We start from the raw sequence: 21309 nt of genomic DNA, 5'->3' as shown, positions 1-21309 counted from the left end.
GAAATCCATAGTCCACTTAATGACCCTCTTTATATTCTTTTCATTATTGTGAGGTTGTATCTGCTTTGCTCCTTTATTATCATTTGAAACAGATCTTGGGGAAAAGAGATGATAAATGTTAAGTTCACTATTACCCATAATTTTTCCTTTTCTGCCTGTCCTAAATCAAAGAAGACCATCACCTTCTTCAGAGACAAAGCCACCCTCTCTTAGCTGGTCTACTTCTATATCCTGGAACTTTGTTTTAAAGTAGGGAAAACATCTTCTTTGACAGTTTGAGCCTCCACTTTTCCCCAATTATTCTGAGTTTCCCTGCTGTCAGCTCCCTGTTATGCCTTTAAATCTTTGAATATTCACTCTTATTTGATGTCTAGGTGTATAATATTCTGAGTAATAGAGAAGTAAATCACCAAAAAACACAGAAATGGAACAACAATTTTTTTAAACAACAAAAAGTCCAAAGATTTCTTTATAGTTTCATAAAGTTCTCACAAGACACTTCAAACTGAACAGATATTTTGAGAGAAAATGATACTGATGACTGTTTAGGTGTTCTTTTCAAAGAATTAGGGGGATTATAGCTCTTCGTTTTTTCAACGTTTAGTATGTACTTACTTGAGCAGAAATTTCCAAAGGAAAATATAAGCGGAACTATGACGGGGATGTGGATTAAGAGTCAAGTCAAGCTGGGTTTGAACCCCAGGTGTGTCCCATTCTACTTGCTCTAGAATAATTAACATTGCTGAGCCTTGGTTGCCTCACTGATAAGTGCTATTAGTAATATCTCCTTTGGGACTTCCCTGGTGGCAATCCGCTTGCCAATGCAGGGGACACAGGTTTGATCCCTGGTCCGGGTAGATCCCACATGCCACAGAGCAACTAAGCCCGTGTGCCACAACTACTGAGCCTGCACTCTAGAGCCTTCAAGCCACAACTACTGAGCCTGCACCACAATTACTGAAGCCCGCGTGCCTAGAGCCCGTGCTCTGCAGCAAGAGAAGCCACCGCAATGAGAAGCCCGCACACTGCAACAAAGAGTAGCCCCTGCTCACTGCAACCAGAGAAAGCCCGTGTGCAGCAACAAAGACCCAACCTAACCATAAATTAATTAATTAATTAAAAAATAATAATAATATCTCCTTCATGGGGTAGTCATGAGCAAGAGAGAGAATGTGTACATAAAGAAATGAGGACAATGCCTGGCGCATCAAGTTGCACCAGACTTGATTTTGAGGTAAACAGCTTTTATAATTTCATTGCTTACCAACTTCTTTAAAATATGGGGGGAAAAAGGCCCTTCTTCATAGACGCCATGAAGATTGTGTAACTCTACTAGCCTTCGGGTTAACTCTCTAATGTTTCTCTCAGTCCCTATGCTTTTGTCTAAGCTTATTCTATTTACTCAGCCTTCAGAGTATTACAAAACTGAGGCATGCCACCATCTAGTCAATATCATTTAGCTCCGATGAATGGACAAACAGTAATGACTCCTCCAGACTGTTTGTTTTGCCATTTTAATAATTACTTATTGAAGAATCACTGGCTAATCTATGACATGACAGGTTTTGATGTCTCCCAATTATGGGCACATCATGCAATCTGTGAATTAGAGCTCTAGTCCTTTCCTGTGGTGGAGATAGACTTCGTAGCTCCTTTGTTGCCTAATACGGTCAAGTCCAAGAGCCAGGGAGATGGGGTTCTTTTGACAACATTCACATTCATTTCAAGGGAAGCATCAATATATTACAAGGTGGTGTGGAAACATGCAAATGTTGCTAAATTTGTAGGAATGAAATTATTTCAAGCATACTAGTTAACAACTGTTTACAAACTGGGGAAAGAAAAATAGTTCTAATCTTTCACTTAACAAACCCTTATTGAGCCTTGCTGTGTACACAGTGCTGAAATGAACCAACAAACTGCTGATGAGACAGAGTTTTTAATTCACGTATCTATTTAACAAACTTTTATTTTGTGTGTCAGGCACTGTACTTTAGGCACTGGGAATCCAGTGGTGAAAAAAAACCACATATAATTCTGTCCTTTGTAGTTTACTGTCTACTGGAGGAAACTGTTACTAAATGAACAGTCATAGACATAAATCTAGAGCTACATTTTGGTGAGAATGATGCAGGAAATATGCCCAGTGCTAGGAGGGTAACATAGTAGAGGGGCTGACTTTGCATTGGCAAGAATCCTTCCGTGCAGAAAGGATGACTCATCTGAAATGTGAAGGATAAGGAGGCATTGACTCTGGGTGGAAGTGGAAAGAGCATTCCAGGCAAATGCAAAGGCTGTGCAGTTGGAGTGAGTGTGGTGCTTTCGGGGAATTTAAAGGACAATGTATTTTGACCTAGAGGACAAAGGCAAGCGGATGTGTGTGATAAAGCTCTAAATTCCTTCTCTTGTGATACTCCAAGCTGCCTTTTTAGTTTTGCTTTCATTCATCCCTTTTTGATTCATTCAGGCATTAAACAAATGATTATTCCATGTCATTATTCTGTGGTAGGCACTGTGTTAGGTATAGATACAACAGTGAGTAGGTCCACAGACCCTGGTCCCAAAGATCTCACAGGAAAAGAGAAAAGGATGCCCAGGGATCACAGAGGAAGAGCATTCACCTTGGCCATGGATGATCAAGATGAGGATGAGAAGGAAGGGAATTTTAAACAGAAGAAAAAGTATGTAAAAAGGTCCAGAGGCAAAAGAACGCTTGGCAAGGTGGGAAACCTTGAGAAGCTCATAGAGGCTTCTGGTGTAGACTGTGAGGTCCTGATTGGATGAAATGAAGGTGGAGAAGTAGGCAGTAGCCACTCCTTAAAGGGTCCTTTAAGCTGTGCTGAGGGTCTTGGACTTTTTTTCCCCCTGAGAGTCACGGGGACCCACTCAAGGACTTTAAGCAGGGCATTGACATGATCATATCTGTACTTTAGGCTGATCATATTCATGTCAGCATGGAACATGGAAGATTGGCTAAGAAGCTACTGCAGGAACATTGCTGAGAGATGATATGGCCCAAATTAAACTAGTGGCAGTGTAAATGGATAGATGGGGACAGATTTTATGGCTGTCAGGAAGCTGGAATTTAGAGAACTTGGCATCTGACTAAATGTAGGGTAGAGGAAAAGGTATTAAAAATGTCTTTGGTTAAAAATGGTTTTCTGGTTTGGGCAGCTAGATGGACAGTGGGCACCACTCAAAAGATAGAAAACACAGAAAAAGGAGTGAGTTTCTTAATCAATGTGTTTCTTGATCTATAAAGTAGGCATTATTTCAGTCATCTTGTAGGGTTGCCTGTATTACACTAAGAACTAAGTTCCTTTCACAGAGATGTCCAGCAAAGAGCAGCAATTACTTCTATGTACAAAGTTACATAGAAGCAGTTAGCCATCGGTATTGGGAGACCAAGCATATCAGAGGAGGTACTGCAGGGCTATTGAACTGGGCCTGAAATGATGAGTAACAAATCACTAGGGCATAAACAGAAGGAGGGGTGACAGGAAACATTCTTGGCAGAGCAAGACAGGCACAGAGCTCAAAGGTCTTCAAGAAACTGGAGACGGCCCACTGTTCCTGGAGCATAGGATTTGTGGAGGAGATGGCAGACATTGAGCTAGAAATCTAGGGATTCTGGGAGCGCTGTAAACCAAACTGAAGAGTCTGTCACCCCTAGGCCAGCATTTGCTAAAATTTTTCTGCAGAATATAAATTTTCTATAGAATGTTAATATGGTCAAATTAATATGGAAAATTCTGGTTTAAACAAAATTAACTTTATTGCAGGACTTCTCAGAGCTTTTTAATTGGCATTACAAATCTCCAACAGAGGGATCTATCTTTTTTTTTTTTTCTCAAATTCCATACCTCTTTTCCTGGAACACTGATTAGCACCTCAAAAAACACTAATAGTTCTGTGTCATTGGGTTTAGAAAACTCTTTTCCAGGCAATGGGGAACCATGCAAGGATTTAAAGCAAGAAAGAAAGGACCAGATCTATCAGTTATAAAGGTCGTGCTCACTTAGTGAGGAGGATGGACTGGGAGGGAACTGAAAGCTTGATGGCCTTAAGAGTTGAAATGAAAGAATAAAACCTCAAATTCATATATGTCAAAGAGGGGGCAGTGGTGGACAGGATACATATGTGCAGTAGCGTGAGCGTGCTCATGTGTGTGTGTGTGTTTTGATAATATATTAGACACTCAATGCAAATGCTGCTTGTAGCTTGTAGACACTAAGGAGAGGCTTTATCAAAAACTATGAAATTCTTTATCGATATGATAAATCGTTATTTCAAGGGTTTTATCTATTTGTGATGCCTTTTGATCCTCCTATCATTCTATTAGAGACTTTTAAAATCAGTTTCCCCAACCAAGTACCAGAAAAGTTAAGAGACTTGCCCAGAGCTCCAGAGTTGGGGAAAGGCAGACTTGGCCTTAGCTCTTCTAACTTCAAGTCCAGGGCTCTTTTCATTCTGTCATTTTCCCTCTAAGCTAAGACTTGAGCTGGAATTTGAAGGATACTTAGGATTTTCCTAGGTTGAACAGATAAGCAAAATCTTTTTGGCTAGGAGGAAACAGTAGAAGAAAGAACACAGAGATAGATACATGCATGACATGGCCAATAGGCTAGGAAGCATCCATGAGTCCTCCCAGCCTTCAAGGCGGGGCCAGCTCCATGGTGCAGTGACATGTCCAGTATATGTTACTCCTATGCCTGTGCTTGCATTAAAGCTCTGCTGTCAGTCTTAAAATTCCCAATACTAAGAACAAAGGGCCCCATGTTTTCATTTTGGATTGAGCCCCACAAATTATGTAGCTACCCCTCGATCAAGTGTGTCATTTGTCCCTTTTACATTTTGAAGCTGTTCTTGCTCAGCTGAATACCTCTAAATTCTTACATTGTGGTTAATCTACACTTGATTAGTCTCTTATGGACACATAAGGTTTAGCATTTATCTTTGCAATTGAGGTGTGAGTTGCTTCGCAGTACCTAAAAAGGCTAGTGCTAAGCACATAGCAGGAAGGTAATGCATGATTGATGTTGAATGAATCTATGCCTCCATCATGAGCCCACTGACATGAACAGTTTCACACTTACTTGTAATGGAACCATGTCTTTGGGTTAGCTTAAAAAAAAAAAGAAGGTATGGGGACAAGGAGCACATCTGCCAAAACAATTCAAGAATGAGAATTGGAAAAGTGAATAAACCTGGGGTCCATGTGGACATCAGAGCACATAATAATGACAGTCTGCAGTGCCTCATAGCAACAGCTAACATTGTTTAGGTGTGTATTATGTGCCATGGACTGTTTTATAATATTTTATATATATCAACTCATTTAATGTTTACAACAACCCTTTGAACAAGATACTATTATTGGTATTTTGCAAATGAAATTGAAGCACAGGGGGATTACGTAAGTTGCTCAACATCATACTGCTAGGAAACATCGGAGCCAAGATTTGAACTCAAGCTGTCTGGTTCTCAAAAGTCCTGCCTTCAACCATTCTCCTCTTATACTTTAGGGACCCATCTTATATAGAAGTCTCACATCTGGCCTTACCTCAGTACTATTAAGAGCTATGTATGTGTTAGCTATTATTAGTCTCCCTATAAAAATATAGGTGGGGGCTTCCCTGGTGGCGCAGTGGTTGAGAGTCCGCCTGCTGATGCAGGGGACACGGGTTCGTGCCCTGGTCCGGGAAGATCCCACATGCCGCGGAGCGGCTGGGCCCGTGAGCCATGGCCGCTGAGCCTGAGCGTCCGGAGCCTGTGCTCCACAACGGGAGAGGCCACAACAGTGAGAGGCCCGCGTAACGCAAAAAAAAAAAAAAAAAAAAAAATATATATATATATATATATATATATATATATATATAGGTGGGAGGTAGTGACAGTGTAATTTTAAAATTGAATTCAACTTGGGGCCTCTCTTTGGTCCTAGGTCTTTTTTCCCCCCTTTTTCTGTCTATGAAATAGATGTGATGAGTCAGCATTTGGGAGCAAGAAGTGCTCTAAACTATGTTTTCTTCTGGGGAGAGAATTCAAAACCTTTATTAAATTCTCAAAAGCATCTGTGACCCCCAACACGTTCAAGTCACTGCTCCAAGGCCTTATGCTACTTTTCAGATGTAAATGCATAAACTTTTGTTGTCATACTTTGTTCATCCTTGTACTGCTGCAGATGCCAGATGGAAATTACAGAGGTCTCTATTTGAGGGATGTTTAATGTAATTATTTTCACTCTGTATTTATTCCATAAATATTTATGGAGTTTTAAAATATACTCAGACTTGCTTATAAGTTCAAGGTCCATCGAGTTCTTGAATTCAGCTTCTAGAATTTCTTCCTTTAGTATAGTGATGGCCAGGGTGTTACCCTTGTTTGCGCAGCACTTTGTATTTATGAAAATGTTCTCCCACGTGCTGAGCTAAGTTTACCATGTGATATGTCCTGTAGCTTCCAAAGGTGCCAATACTTAGAAATTTCCTTCCAACGAAGGAGAAAGAGGCAGAATGTGGTGGTGTAGGAAGAAGATGATTAACGCTGATTCTCAGTGAGCATGAAGACTGTCTTCCCAGACCTCTGCAGCCTTGGGTCAGCGGGGAATGATGCAGGCCCTGCTGCAGCTGTGCTCTGGCCCACCTCAGAGCAGAAAAATGGAGAGCAGCATAGCTCAGAACTTCACCTCATTGAGCTGTCGCTCCATAATCAACATTTCTGAGATGTCTTTCTTGACCACTCTGTATAAGGTAAAATAGCACCCCTCCCTACCAGCAACCCCAGCCCCTGTGTTGCTACCTGACAGTATATTTTTTGGCTTTATTACACGAGGACATACTATTCAGGGAGACAGAGGTGTTTTTGTTAAAACATTGCTCATTGCTGTCAAAAATGAAGAAGATGAAGAGGATCAAGGAGCTTGCTTATTTCAGTTTTACCCAGGGTTGGCCCCTGGGACTTTTTTTTTCCTTCCAGTTTTATTGAGATATAATTGACATACAGCACTGTATAAGTTTAAGGTGTACAGCACAATGATTTGACTTACATACATCATGGAATGATTTTCCCCATAAGTTTAGTGCACATACGCCATCTCATACAGATACAAAATTAAAGAAATAGAAAATAACTGTTTTGCGTGTGATGAGAACTCTAAGGATTTACTCTTAACAACTTTTATATATAACGTACAGCAGGGTTAATTATATTGATCAGGTTGTACATTACATCTCTAGTACTTATTTATGTTATAAATGGGAATTTAAACTTTTTGACTACCTTCATCCAATTCCCTCTCCCCCTACCTCTTGCCTCTGGTAACCACAAATTTGATATTTTTCCATAAGTTTGTCTGTATGTTTGGTTTCTTTTTTTTAAATTAATTTTTTATTTTTATTTTATTTTGGCTGCATTGGGTCTTCGTTGCTGTGCGCGGGCTTTCTCTAGTTGCGGCGAGCGGGGGCTACTCTTCATTGTGGTGCGCAGGCTTCTCATTGCAGTGGCTTCTCTTGTTATGGAGCACAGGCTCTAGGCGTGTGGGCTTCAGTAGTTGTGGCATGCAGGCTCAGTAGTTGTGGCTCGCAGGCTCTAGAGCGCAGGCTCAGTAGTTGTGGGTCTAGTTGCTCCACGGCATGTGGGATCTTCCCGGACCAGGGCTCGACCCGTGTCCCCTGCACTGGCAGGTGGATTCTTAAGCACTGTGCCACCAAGGAAGCCCAGTGTGCTTGGTTTCTTGTTTTTGAAGTATAATTGACCTACAACACTATGTTACTTCCTGCTACACAGCATAGTGATTTTTTTCTATATGTTTCAAAATGATCGCCACCATAAGTCTAGTTATGATCTGTCACTATACAAAGATATTACTTAGTTATTGACTATATTCCCCACACTGTACATTTCATACCCACGACTCCTTTATTTTGCAGCTGAAGTTTGTACCTCTTTAATCTCCCTCACCTATTCCTTTCCTCCCCCTAGCCCCCTCTCCTCTGGTAACTACCTGTTTGTTCTCTGTATCTATAACTCTGTTTCTGTTTTGTTTGTTTATTTGTTTTGTTTTTTTAGATTCCATGTAGGAGTGAAATCATACAGTATTTGTCTTTCTTTGTCTGACTTATTTCACTAAACATAATATCCTCTGGGTCTATCCATGTTTTTGCAGATGGCAAGATTTCATTGTTTTTATGGCTAATATTCCATTTTATACACACACACACACACACACACACATATACACCATATCTTTATCTATTCATCTGTTGATGGGCACTTGGGGTGGTTTCCATATCTTGGCTATTGTAAATAATGCTGCAATGAACACAGAGGTGCATATATCTTTTCTAATTAGTGTTTTAGTTTTCCTTGGGTAAATATCCAGGAGTGAAATTGCTGGATCATATGGTAGTCCTATTTTTAATTTTTTTGATGAATCTCCATACTGTTTTCCATAGTGGTTGCAGCAATTTACATTCCCACCAACAATACATGAGGGCTCCCTTTTCCCCATATCCCTGTGACTTTTAAAAGAGAGTAGTAATTTCTCCCCTTGATATTGCCCTTAAAGTACCGGGGAGTTAAGTCAACTTAATTGTCTAATAACTTTCTATTTACCCTCTTAAAAAAAAGTAGTAACCAGTATGTGCCAGGCACTCTACTAGGGCCAGATATAGTGCAGAGAACAAAAACACCCCTGTCTCCCTGAATAGTATGTCCTCGTGTAATAATTAAAGCCAAAAAATATACTGTCAGGTAGCAACACAGGGGCTGGGGTTGCTGGTAGGGAGGGGTGCTATTTTACCTTATATAGAGTGGTCAAGAAAGACATCTCAGAAATGTTGATTATGGAGCGACAGCTGAATGAGGTGAAGCTCTGAGCTATGCTGCTGACTGAAGGAAGGCCTCAGGCCAGTGGGAACAGCAGATGCAGAGGTTCCAGGGTGGGAGTTTTCTTCCTGGTGTGTTTGGCAGACAATAAGGATGCCACTGTGTCTATGTGTGGGGTGGAGGGAAGGAGGTTGAGACAAGAGTTGGTGATGCTGCAGGTGAGAAGTGAAAAAAAAAAAAAAAAAAATAGAGCTATAGCAAGGGCCAAACCTTGCCAGCATTTTAAAAGAGTTTTACTCTGAATGTGTAGGAAGCCAATAAAGGGCTTGGAGCAAAAAAGTGACATGACGTGATTTGCATTTAAAAAGCCCATTCTGCCTGCTGCACAGAAACTATTCTGTAGGGGGGCAAAGGAGGGATCACACACTCCTTAGAGTCTATTGAAACTATCATGATGAGATGCGTTGGTAGCTGGAGCGTGGTAGTAGCTGTGGAAGTGGTGAGGAGTGGTTGGATTCTGGATGCATTTTGAAGTTAGAGCTGGCAGGATTTGCTGATGGACTGGAAAGATGTAGGGAATGAGAGAGGAGTCAAGGAACAGGAGATAGAGCAGGTCTGGGGGGGTGCCATTAGGGATTGAGCTGCCTGGTGGATATCAGGGAAATATCAGATCAGCTGTTGGTGTTATTAGCCTGGGGGTCAGTGGAGAGGTTTGTGCTCAGTATTCATTTAGGAGGTTTTTTTTTTTTAAACATCTTTATTGGAGTATAATTGCTTTACACTGGTGTGTTAGTTTCTGCTTCATAACAAAGTGAATCAGCTATACATATACATATATCCCCGTATCTCCTACCTCTTGCATCACCCTCCCTATCCAACCCCTCTAGGTGGTCACAAAGCACCGAGCTGATCTCCCTGTGCCATGCAGCTGCTTCCCACTAGCTATCTATTGTACATTTGGTAGTGTATATATGTATGTCAATGCTACTCTCTCACTTCATCCCAGCTTACCCTTCCCCCTCCCCGTGTCCTCAAGTCCATTCTCTACATCTGCCTCTTTATTCCTGTCTTGCCCCTGGGTTCTTCAGAACCTTTTTTTTTTTTTTATAGATTCCATATATATGTGTTAGCATATGGTATTTATTTTTCCCTTTCTGACTTACTTCACTCTGTCTGACAGACTCTAGGTCCATCCACCTCACTACAAATGACTCAATTTCGTTTCTTTTTATGGCTGAGTAATATTCCATTGTATATATGTGCCACATCTTCTTTATCCATTCATCTGTTGATGGACACTTAGGTTGCTTCCATGTCCTGGCTATTGTAAATAGAGCTGCATTGAACATTGTGGTACATGACTCGTTTTGAATTATGGTTTTCTCAGGGTATATGCCCAGTAGTGGGATTGCTGGGTCATATGGTTTTATCATCAAGTGAGTGGCAAGCCATGAGATTGGACGAGGTCACCTCGGATGGGACTGCGGATAGAGAAATCTGAGAACTTTGAACTCGAGTGTGCTTGTAGAGGTCAAGGCAAGCAGTGAGGAGGAGCAGCAGATGAGCTTGAGAAGGAGTGTGCATTGAGGTAACAGGAGAATCAAGAGAGGGTGGTACTTGGGAATCAGTGAAGAAAGTGTGTTTAGGAAGGAGGGAGCGCTCAACTATACACACAAAACTGTTTTGCATGCAAGTGTTAAAGGCAGTGGTGCATCTAATTCAATAAGTCTTCAGAAATCACACCACTGATCATGTGACCACACATTTCTACTCTCTGATCCAATCTAAAAGACTGTAATAGTGTTCAGCCGGATTCCTATAACTGTACCTTTAAATTTCTCCACCTTTAGTGGCTGTAATAGAGTCCAGATACCCAGCTGTGAAAATTCCTTTTTTAGTAGTGACATCTGGTTATTTGGCTTCTTCTACTGGCTGGCATTGAAGCCATAGGTGTTGAACTAAACAGTTGGCTTATTAGGGTGGTAACTATACAGTGACTGAATTACATCTTTCTTGCTATCTGGTATGTATTGTTATGTAGTATCATCTTAGCACTTTTAGAATCTTGATCTTTTATCATGTTATTAATTCAGCTTGCTAGTTTTAGGGGGAAATGCAGATTGGGTTCAAATTTACTATTACATATATATGTACACATGTGGGTATGTCTATATATTTTTTCATATTCAGTTTGTATTACTTTAAATAGTTGTGAGGGTCATCAGATTAAAGTTGCTTGGTTTGGTTTTAGTATTACAGTCTAATTCAAGTCCTTGATAGATGAAAATTTTCCTTTGGAAGAATACGGTAAAACTCATTTTGTGAGTGGAATAACACTTTTGGAATAGTTCCTCTATACTTGTGCTTTAGCCACTAGGCATGTGCGGTTATTGAGCCCTAAAAATGTGCCTTTTCTGAGAGGCACTGTCAAGTGTAAAATGCACACCAGATTTCAAAAACTTGGCATTGGGCTTCCCTGGTGGCGCAGTGGTTGAGAGTCCGCCTGCCGATGCAGGGGACACAGGTTCGTGCCCTGGTCTGGGAAGATCCCACATGCCGCGGAGCGGCTGCGCCCGTGAGCCATGGCCGCTGGGCCTGCACGTCCGGAGCCTGTGCTCCGCAACGGGAGAGGCCACAACAGTGAGAGGCCTGCATACCGCAAAAAAACAAACAAACAAACATAAAACTTGGTATTAAAAACAAAAGTGTACATATATAGTTAATTATTCTATATTCTATATATGTTGAAATCAATTTTTGACATTGTATTAAATAAAATATTTTCATTTTAGTTTCAAAAAATTTAAACATCATTAAAATTAATTTTATCTGTTTCTTTTCACTTGTTAATGTGGCAACTTGAAAAATTTACAAACAAAAATGTGTCTTGCATTGTATTACTTTTGGGTAGAGCTGTTCTGTGCATTTGATAGCATACACATTTACATCAGTGTCTCTCAATTTTCAGGTGTGCACAAAATAATTTTTGACCTTTTCAATACAAAGTTTCATCTAAAAAAGTATTTCATAACATTCAAAAAAACCTTAAAAAAATTTTCTTACTACAAAAATGATACATGGGGACTTCCCTGGTGGTCCAGTGTTTAAGACTCCAAGCTTCCAGTGCAGGGGGCATGGGTTCAATCCCTGGCTGGGGAGCTAAGATCCCACATGCTGGGCTGTGCAGCCAAAAAAAAAAAAAAAAAAAAAAATCTAAATTTTCTTTGACAAGAATATGAACCACAAGGAAAACCACACATAACCACTGTTAAGTATTTTCATATATTCCTTTTGAGATACACACATTTTTTTGACCATAAAAGGGGACCAGTCAGTATACATTGTTTTTTGACTTTTTTAAACAACATGACATGAATATCTGTACTTGTCATTACATGCATTTAAGTTATTCTGCACTAATATTAACCTGAGGGCTATATCATACTCCTAGAGGTAATAATGGTTTATGACAGCAGAGATTTTTTAATCTTTAATAACAGCTTTATTGAAACACTTTTTTTCTCTTCCAGTTTTATTGACATACAGCATTGTATAAGTTTCAGGTGTCCAGCATGATTTGTTGTACATCATGAAACGATTATCACAATAAGTTTAGTGAACATCCATCATCTCACATAGATACAAAATTTTTTAAAAAACAGGAAAAAATTTTTCCTTGTAATGAGAACTCTTATGATTAACTCTTTTTAACAACTTTCATATATAACATACAACAGTGTTAATTATGTTTACCATATTGTACTTTACATCTCTAGTACTTGTTTATCTTATAACTGGAAGTTTGTACCTTTTGAAACATCTTTCTAAAGTATTCAATTCAGTGGGTTTTAGTATATTCAGAGTTGTGCGGCTATTGCCCTTAAGTAATTTTAGAATATTTTCATTATTCCAAAAGGAAATCCCAAACCCATAAGTAGTCACTCTTATTCCCCCACCTCAGCCCCTGGCAACTAATCTACTTTGTCTCTATGGATTTGCCCATTCTCAACATTTCACATAAACGGAATCATACAGTACATGGTCTTTTGTGACTGGCTTCTTTTGCTTAGTATAATGTTTTCAAGGTCCATCCATGTTGTAACATGTATCAGTACTTCATTACTAATTATAGCTGAATAATAATCCTTTATATAGATATATCACATTTTATTCATCCACTTATCAGTTGATAAATATTTGGGTTGTTTCCACTTTGGGGATATTATGAATAATGCTGCTTAGAATATTCATCAACAAGGTTTTGTGTGAATATGCATTTTCAGTTCTCTTGGGTATATACCTAGAAGTGGAATTGTTGGGTCATATGGCAACTCTGTTTAACATTTTGAGGAACTGCCAAACTATTTGTGGTTGCACCATTATACAATCCCACAAGCAGTGTAAGGGTTCCAATTTCGCCACCTCCTCACCAACACAATAGAAGTGATTTTCAACTGAGAGGCTATTCATTTCTAAGAAGTACAGATCAGACTCTAGTGGTGGGTGGTTTGGAAAAAGACCTCTAAGTTTCTGTTGTGACCTTGACCCACCCAACAGACACACATACACACACACACACAGAGCCAGGCTCCTATTAGTTTGACTCTGGATATATTATTTCTCTCTACTAGCCTTAGTAAAATAGAGATAATTTACCTCATAGGGGCTGTTGTTAGAATTAAATGAGATAATGCTAGTGAAACCTTTTGCATAGTGCCTAGTACATAATAGATGCTCGATAAGCAGTAGCTATTAATATTATATCAGTGGCTCAATAATTTCCCACTATATGTACACACCATAATTTGCCTAGACAATTCTATTGTTGGACACTTGGCTTTTTACCAATTTTTAATAATTATAGACAGTGCTCTGTGAAAATATCCTTATGGCTAAATTTTTGCCCACATCCATGATTATTTTCTTAGGATAAATTCTATAAAGTGTTATTGCTTGGTGCATTTTAAAGAAATTGGAAGACATTTCCCAATATATATTTTTTGTTTGAATTATACTGAAATTTTATTTTAGGACATGAGCTTTGCTAAACTGGTTTCTTAAATCCTCACTTTGTACACAACAAATATAATGCAAATACAAACTGTGTTGAGTAAGATTGTCTAAATTTAACTCTCTGAATTTAGTTTAAATTTAAACCACTGAATGAGAAAAGTCTCTCAGATCTGGACTCTTCGATTTTTGTATTTTTTCTGTCATTGCTTCAATATCCTAGCCTGACAAGTGGAAGAGAAGAGCTACTGATGAAACTAAGCACAATGGATGTTTTTGTTTTGCATTTAGGCAAATCAAGGGCAAAAGTAAGGTGACAATCGAGCTTAAGCAGTAGAAAAGAACTATTCATTGAGAGTGAGCATGCAGCTAACTTTCCTTACGTCGTCAGATCTAGGAGCCTTGCAGGGGCCATCACTCACAGATCCACTGTGGCAATTTCATAACCAGCCTGAAGGGGATCAAACAAAGGTATCAGGTTTCCTCTGAAGGCTGTGGGAATGTTTATGGTAAAGGTAGGATTTTTAAGAGTTATTCAAATTATGGCCAAAGTTTGATCAGATGGTGGAATGTTCTGGAATTTGACACAGCTTGGGAGACTTAGTATCGAGGAATTGAAAGGAACTTTGCACAAGTAACACATATAAGTAGAAAGCTATATCAGCAATTAATGTATTTCTACTGTTGTAGTGGTAAATGTTTAACAATCAGCTCTCCCACCCCCAGCCCCACCCCCCCAAAAAAGCCAAAGCCCTGATTTATATAAGTTCTTTTTACTTCTATGATACAAATAACCCACCATAGCAGATTTCAGATTTTAAGTTACCAACATGATGTCACTCAAAGCAGAGCTGGAAAAAAGATGTGTGTAATTGACAGAATCAGCTCTCAACAGCCAGCACATACCAGCTCCAGCACACCACTGTTTCTTTTCATAAATTGCTGGACTTGGATAATTGAGGGAATGTTGTACTCAGTAAAATCCACTAAGTATCCAGAATCTAGAATTAATACAACATTTTGAAGGCAAGATGTTTTGTTTTCTTCTCCTAGGTTAAATGCCACGTTAAAGGCTCACTCATGTGGTATTTATTACACGTTGTAACATGCACAATAAAGAATTGCAAACCTTGCTAGAAACTCAAGAGGTCATCCTCTGGGCAGGCAACGCTAACCACCTCAGAGAGACAGTTGTGCATTTGGGGCTGAATGATCCTAGAGAGGGATTCCATAGGATTCCATGATAGACAAACGTGATTAGGTCTGCACTTACATAATGTGAAAAATCAAGAAGGGATAATCCTAATTCCTTCCACTACTTGCACAGGACTTCGTGGCTTATAAAGGGCTTTCTGCAGGATGGTAAAATCTCTTATATCCAGTGTCTAGTGCTCGTTAAGACAGATTGCTAGGTGGTAAACTCAGGTTTCTAGGTCACTTGTGTTCACATGACTGACTTGTAGTGCATCTCTCCAGTTCTCTGCCAGTGGAGACCTCATGAGCCACCAGGAGGCCAAAGCGACATTTTTGTGAGGTCTGGCTATGGGCCAAGCCTGTATTAAGCACTTTCTTTACAATGTCTCTGAAGCCACTCAACAACCCTATGAAGTAGTTCCTATTATTTTCTTCCAATGTTGCAAATACAGAGGCTAGAGATGTTAAATTACTTGCCAAAGGTCATGAAATTCATAAATGCCTGAGCAGGGACAAAAAAATCAGTACTGTCTGACACCTAAAGCCTATATTAAGAATCTCTAGACTGGCTTAGGTCAAAGGTTTTAATAAAATTGTAGATATCTAATGTGCTGATTGGACAGCATGACCTGCAAGTAGTTTCCAATGTAGGCAGGGCTAACTTAACTGGGCTAGGGGTATGTGAGAGCATTGGGGGAACATAATAAAGGTGATGAAAAAAAGAATATGTTCCCGTGCTGTCATGCTAGATTGTGTAACTTAAGAAGGCTGTGTATTTGTAATTGCCCTTTTCTGTGTAAAGCACAAGCCTGAATTAGGTCAGCCTTTCAGAGCATCCTCTGCTGCCCCTTTTGTAGCGTGTGGCCCCCTTTCCATAAATTGTAAGTTAGATACTAAGTTCCATGATGGCAGAGACGACTGTACATCTTCAGCACTGATGTTGCTGAATCTTTAGTCCTATCCCAGTGGCTGACATGGTAGGTACTTAAATATTTGTTCCATAGTACTGGTGGTGATGATAGCAAATACTCAACAAGTGATTGCAGCATATTCTTTCCAAGTATTATCTCATTAATCCTCATAATAACTCCATTAACTTTTTTTTCTCCCTACTTTATAGATTAAAAAAAAAACATGGCTTGGGAGATCTTGTAACTTGCTCAAGGACATAATAATAAGTGGCAGAAAATCAGCTTTGCTTGATATCAGAGTCTTGACACTTAACATTATGCTCTGGTCTGTTAATTTATAATGTATTTGTTGTATCTCTAAGAAAGCTCATATTACTAAAATCAGATGATAGAATTTCAGTTCTGTGAAGAAAGGGACTCTGTTTTGTTTTAACTGTATCCCAGCACCTACAATAACTCTTGTCATATATTAAGTGCTCAGTAAATATTTTTGGTGCATATGCATGCAGGAATGGGTAGGACAGTTATTTCAATAGGAATAGGAGTTACAAGCTGGAAATTTACTGGCTTACAACACACTTTGTTGTTGGGTTTGGGGCGGCAAGAATTTAAATAAAGGTAGAGCTTTAAAACCTAAATATCACTGAACAAATTCAGTAATTTACTCATTCATCTATGAAAGATTTATCTCCATTCAGTAAATATAATTGAGCATCTACTAAGTGCCAGACTCTTAATAGCAGAGATATAGTGGAATGGTTGACAATTATAAGTAAACAAATATTACAAAAGGCAAATGTTCCATGAAGAAGGAAAAAAAAAGATGTTAAGACAAAATACCAGGGCCAGGGACTATGGGGAGGCCAGGGAATGCCTCAGTGAAGTAGGGGCAGTTCAGCTGTGATGCTGAAGAATGCCAGGAACACGAGGAAGGGGCACAGGGAATGAATGGCATGTGCAAATGCCAAAAGCTTTTGGAAAGAACTTGACACATTGGAGGAACAGAAAGAAGGTCAGAGAGTCTTCTTAGAAATGGTCTGTGTAGTCCTCTTACAACTACAGGATTGCACAGGGCTTCCTTCACTCCCTGACCTCCTTTACTGCACATCGTTGTGTTAAGGAACAAAGCCAACGCTGTATTTTTCTTGGTTTTGGTTGCAGGGGATGGTTCCCCCCTGCCCATAGCAGAAAAGAGTGGTTCACAAAATAGAAACCTTGGAATCTACTTAATCTACTTAATGGAGAGCCATCTAATTTGCCTTCTCACAACTTGTGTCTTAGGAAAATATTGCCTATACTGTTGAATAAAGTAAATGCAGGAAGAATTTTGTAGGAAACAGGAAAGGGAAAATTTAGTAAACCCAGAGGCTTGATCTCTGGAGGGGACATTTCTCCCATTGCTTACAGTGGAAAATTCCTCAAGCACAGCCTGGCTAACGAGACTGGGCCTTCCTGATTCATCTTGCAACTCTGTTCCAATCTAGCCCACATTCTAGAAAGATATGGGTGAGAATATCCCAAATACTACTCCAAGGTCTCCAGTGGCAACGTAAGGTCATTTCAACATCAAGCAAGATGTCTTCTCACCGCTTTAAGATGAACTTAGCTTTTCTCCCCTTTCCCCTCCCCACTCCCCCACTTATGCCTACCTGCAAGAGAAGCTGGACTATGTAACTACAGATAAGCTGACCTCTGGAGCCTTGGTGATGGATACAGCTCATCACGTGAAGAACCAGCCATGGCAACTGGAGCTGAAGTGGATTAAATCAATTTGCACCAGTCTTCATCTGTTCCTGGAATTTCATGTGTGAATTTGGCACAAACAGTCAAACAAGTAGGAAAGACTTAACCAACAGATGAGACTAAAATGGAATCTACTGTAAGATGAACTTCCCCGCCCCAAATTATATCAAAGAATATTTCTCCTCTCTTCTCCCAGAGAGATGCGGTTGCTTTCTGGAGATGAGGACAATGCCATTTTCCACCTGCCAGAAGCATCTGTTGTTCATGGAAATCTAATGGCAATTCCCAACCTCAGTTAAGGACTTGTTTTCCCCCCCCTTTTTTTTTTTGACTTCAAATACTTTCTAAATTGTGTTAGCCGAAGCATTGTATGTATATAATTAACTCAAAGGTCCCTCTGGGCTCATCCAGCTAAACTGGTGGAGCTTCACTGAGCAAAACATTCGCTGATGGTCTCTCCCGATGTCTCTCCCTGCAGTGACACCCACTGAAATGAATGCCTTCTGCAAGGGGAAATCGGGGACATTTCTTTTCCAAACTGGCTTTCTAGTGATTTGGGTTGCTTCAGAAATGATTGTAGTTGTTTCATAACAATAACGATCTCATTTTCTTTCAAATATGGAACTTGCGATTTGCGATTCGGGAAAAATTGGGGTTGCGGTGGGATTCTGTATTTTCCTCCTAGTTGAAGTAGGAAGGTAGGCCTCTTTCTGGTATTCACTGGTTCTTTGAAGTTCCCTCAGGGAAGCAGTGGCGCTCTGCTGGCACAGGGCTCCAAGGCGCAGGGCTCCACTGTACCTTTCAGGTGGAGAGCAAATGTCAGCGGTTCCTGCAGTGCTGTGTCTTCACAAGGAAAACCCGCAGGGGGGCCTGGAGCTGTTTGTCCAAAACTAAGTGCAAAGGGCTAGGGAAGGTGGACATTTTCAGACTGACTATGTTGACTAGATTCATAACTCAGCCCTCTTCCTCCCTCTGCCAGTGTAGACACAGACGCCTACAGGTAGAAGAGGTTTTTGACTCTGTTTGAAAGGGAGAAGTCAGGTGTGATCCGCAGAAAAGTTCTGGCCCCAGCTCCCCGACCTATTCCTAGCGCAGAGAGGGCTTCAGCTAGGCTATGAGCATTCTCTCCTCTCTGTGTGAGGCTTCGATCCCCAGGCCTCGCCCTTGACCTTCATCCAGAGACCACATGCATTATGGAAGGGTCAGCAAAAGGGACGGGGATGTAGACCTCCTGCCTACCCAAGGGAACCTACTTCTCTTTGCGGTCCTGGAGCACAGGTGTCCGGAGAAAGGCAGCGAGCTAGGGACTCTGGGTGCTGGAGTAAACGCCGCCCTGAGCTGCGTGGCGCTAGGGGGAGGGAGGTTGGAAGAGCGCGTCTACGCTTTTCACGTCAACCTGCAAGCTAGCTGCTCGCTGCCCAGGTGCGGGTTCGCGGCTGCGTGCGCCCCACTGCAGCAGAGAGCAGCCGCAGCCTCGGCCTCGGCCACCACCGCTGCTGGGGAAGAGTCCTGGGGCTGCTGACGCGGTTGGGAGGAGCCTCGCCTTTAATGCACCAGCCGCCTCCAGCCTCCTCCTGCAGCAGCAGCGGCAGCTGCGAGTGCGCGCGTGTGGGTGTGAGGGTGAGTGCGCTGGCGCCGGCTGCAGCGCCCTGCCCGGCTCCCCGCCGGCTGCCGAGCCCCCGCCAGCTCGAGCCGCCCTCCCGTGGGACCAGCACCCTCCTCCGGGCCGAATCCTGACCCTGCCATCTCGCCACTGCTGCTTGGGTCCAGAAAGGCACCATTTTGTCGCGGCTGCCCGCTCTCCCAGGGGGAGGAGGGATCTTTTTTTGCATTTCGGAGCGGCTGCCAACGAGGGGAACCTGTTGGGCATCTCCCCAGCCCCGCTTGTGAGCGCCTCCGGGGCGGCGGGCGGGACCAGACCCCTCGGGGCACGGCGCATCTTGGCACCCGGAGGCAGCGGAGGCAGGCGCAGCATCCTCGCCGGGAATTGGAGCTGGAGTGAGCGCACCGCGGGAGGAGCCGCCGCAGCCTCGGAGATCCCGGGCGGAGGAGGTGACAGCTCCATTGCCGGGTTTTTATTTTTTTTCTCTCTCCGCCTCCCCGTCTCCTCCTCAGGCTCGGACCATGGTGCAGTCCCACTGGCTCCCCTGCCCCCCTCTCCTGTGAGACTGGCTGCGGGGAGGGATCATGGATACTTGTCTGCCGGCTTCTGGTTCCCACGCAAGTAAGCCTGCTGTCAATGGAGGAGGACATTGATACCCGCAAAATCAACAACAGTTTCCTGCGCGACCACAGCTATGCGACCGAAGGTAACGCCAGCCCCGCCGCATTCCGCCGCTGGGGAAGGGCGCAAGTTGCGGATCGCTGAGCTCCGCGGGCAGCCGGGCGAGTAGCGGCGGAGACTCCTGCGGGCCCCGGGGCTGGGGCGGGGGCTCGGCTCGCAGGGGCAGCTGCCGGTGCGCCCCACATCCATCCGGGCTCCGCGAGGCGAGCCGGGCGTTCAGCAGCAGGTGGACCCGGCGCCCACGGGAGTTAAAATGGCCCTCGGGGATGAGGTTTTTCAGGGTGGGGCTCCCGGCTGGAAAAATGACCCCCCAAAGGCAGATGATCCCTTCCCCGAATATGTATGCAGGGGTCGGGGTGAGGGGAGAGATAAGAAGGAAGGGGGCCCGAGAGGTGGGTCCTCCCCTCTCTGAGCGGAATGATGTGTGTCTCAGTGGCTGCAAGGGTGGGCATGGTTTCATTTCCTGCCCGTTCGTCTCTCCGGCCGGGTTACCTGCTTAGACAATCAAAAGCCCAAAAGGCCCGTTGAAAAAGGGCGAACCCCTCTCCCCTTGGAAGTGCATTAGCAAGATATAAAAAGGTGGCTGGGGAAACAGTGCTGGGGCGGCGAGCGAATGAGTGTGACACGTGGGGCGAGCAATGCGATCAGTGGGGCCTTTAAAAATCACCATTATGAATTCTGCAGCAGTAGTTTCTGCTGAATCAACAGCCAGCAGAAAGCAAGAGGGTTCAGTAAGCTGAGCTTTGCCAAGAGGTGAAATTGTCGTGTCTCTCTCTCTCTCTCTCTCTCTCTCCCCCCCCCCGCCACCCCCCAGCTTGTTCTGACATTAGCCTGAGTGAGGTGCAGGCAGGAAAGGAAAGTCAGCAGGTGGAATCTCATTTGCCTTTTGTGTGGGAATAGAGAGAGGAGGCTTTTTTTTTTCCCCCCGAATACCAAAACTTTTGCATTTTTGCTTTCATTTTGTACCTGTCAGCCTTTATCCTTAACCACTCCTATAAAGTGTTACATTGTCACATTGTGATATCCACATGAGAAAATATGTGTGAAAGTGCTTTAGGAAAATGTAGCAAGGCATGTTAATTTAAGATTCTTCTTATTATTCTTGGGTGCTAACATTTCTGTACTATTTAATCAAATCAAGACTATTAGAGAAATGTGATGGGCGTGGTGGTAGTAAGAGTTCAAGTTCTGAAAGATAAAAAGACACACAATTTGGGGGTAAAGGTGGCATCTTCTATAAACATCCCTGGAAGTTTTAGATAGAAAGAATGCCCAGTGCTATTGAAAATACATGCTTCGTTCATCATCGTTATTGGAGAGAATCACACCTAATGTGTC

The 21309-nt window shown here is 42.2% G+C and overlaps 1 protein-coding gene across 2 annotated transcripts in view; it reads left to right on the top strand.

The window, feature by feature from the left end:
• Positions 1-21309, top strand: part of PPP2R2B (protein phosphatase 2 regulatory subunit Bbeta) — a 456765-nt gene that overhangs the window by 146006 nt on the left and 289450 nt on the right. For both annotated transcript variants that reach the window (XM_060092035.1, XM_060092036.1), the window contains one exon: positions 19803-19996. In XM_060092035.1, coding sequence (XP_059948018.1) covers positions 19803-19996 — 194 coding nt within the window. The remainder of the gene's footprint in view (positions 1-19802; positions 19997-21309) is intronic.

The sequence above is a fragment of the Mesoplodon densirostris genome, chromosome 3 (assembly GCF_025265405.1).
Source record: "Mesoplodon densirostris isolate mMesDen1 chromosome 3, mMesDen1 primary haplotype, whole genome shotgun sequence".
NCBI lineage: Eukaryota > Metazoa > Chordata > Mammalia > Artiodactyla > Ziphiidae > Mesoplodon > Mesoplodon densirostris.
The sequence above is the reverse complement of the archived record's forward strand: the minus strand, read 5'-3'. Positions and strand labels throughout refer to the sequence as shown.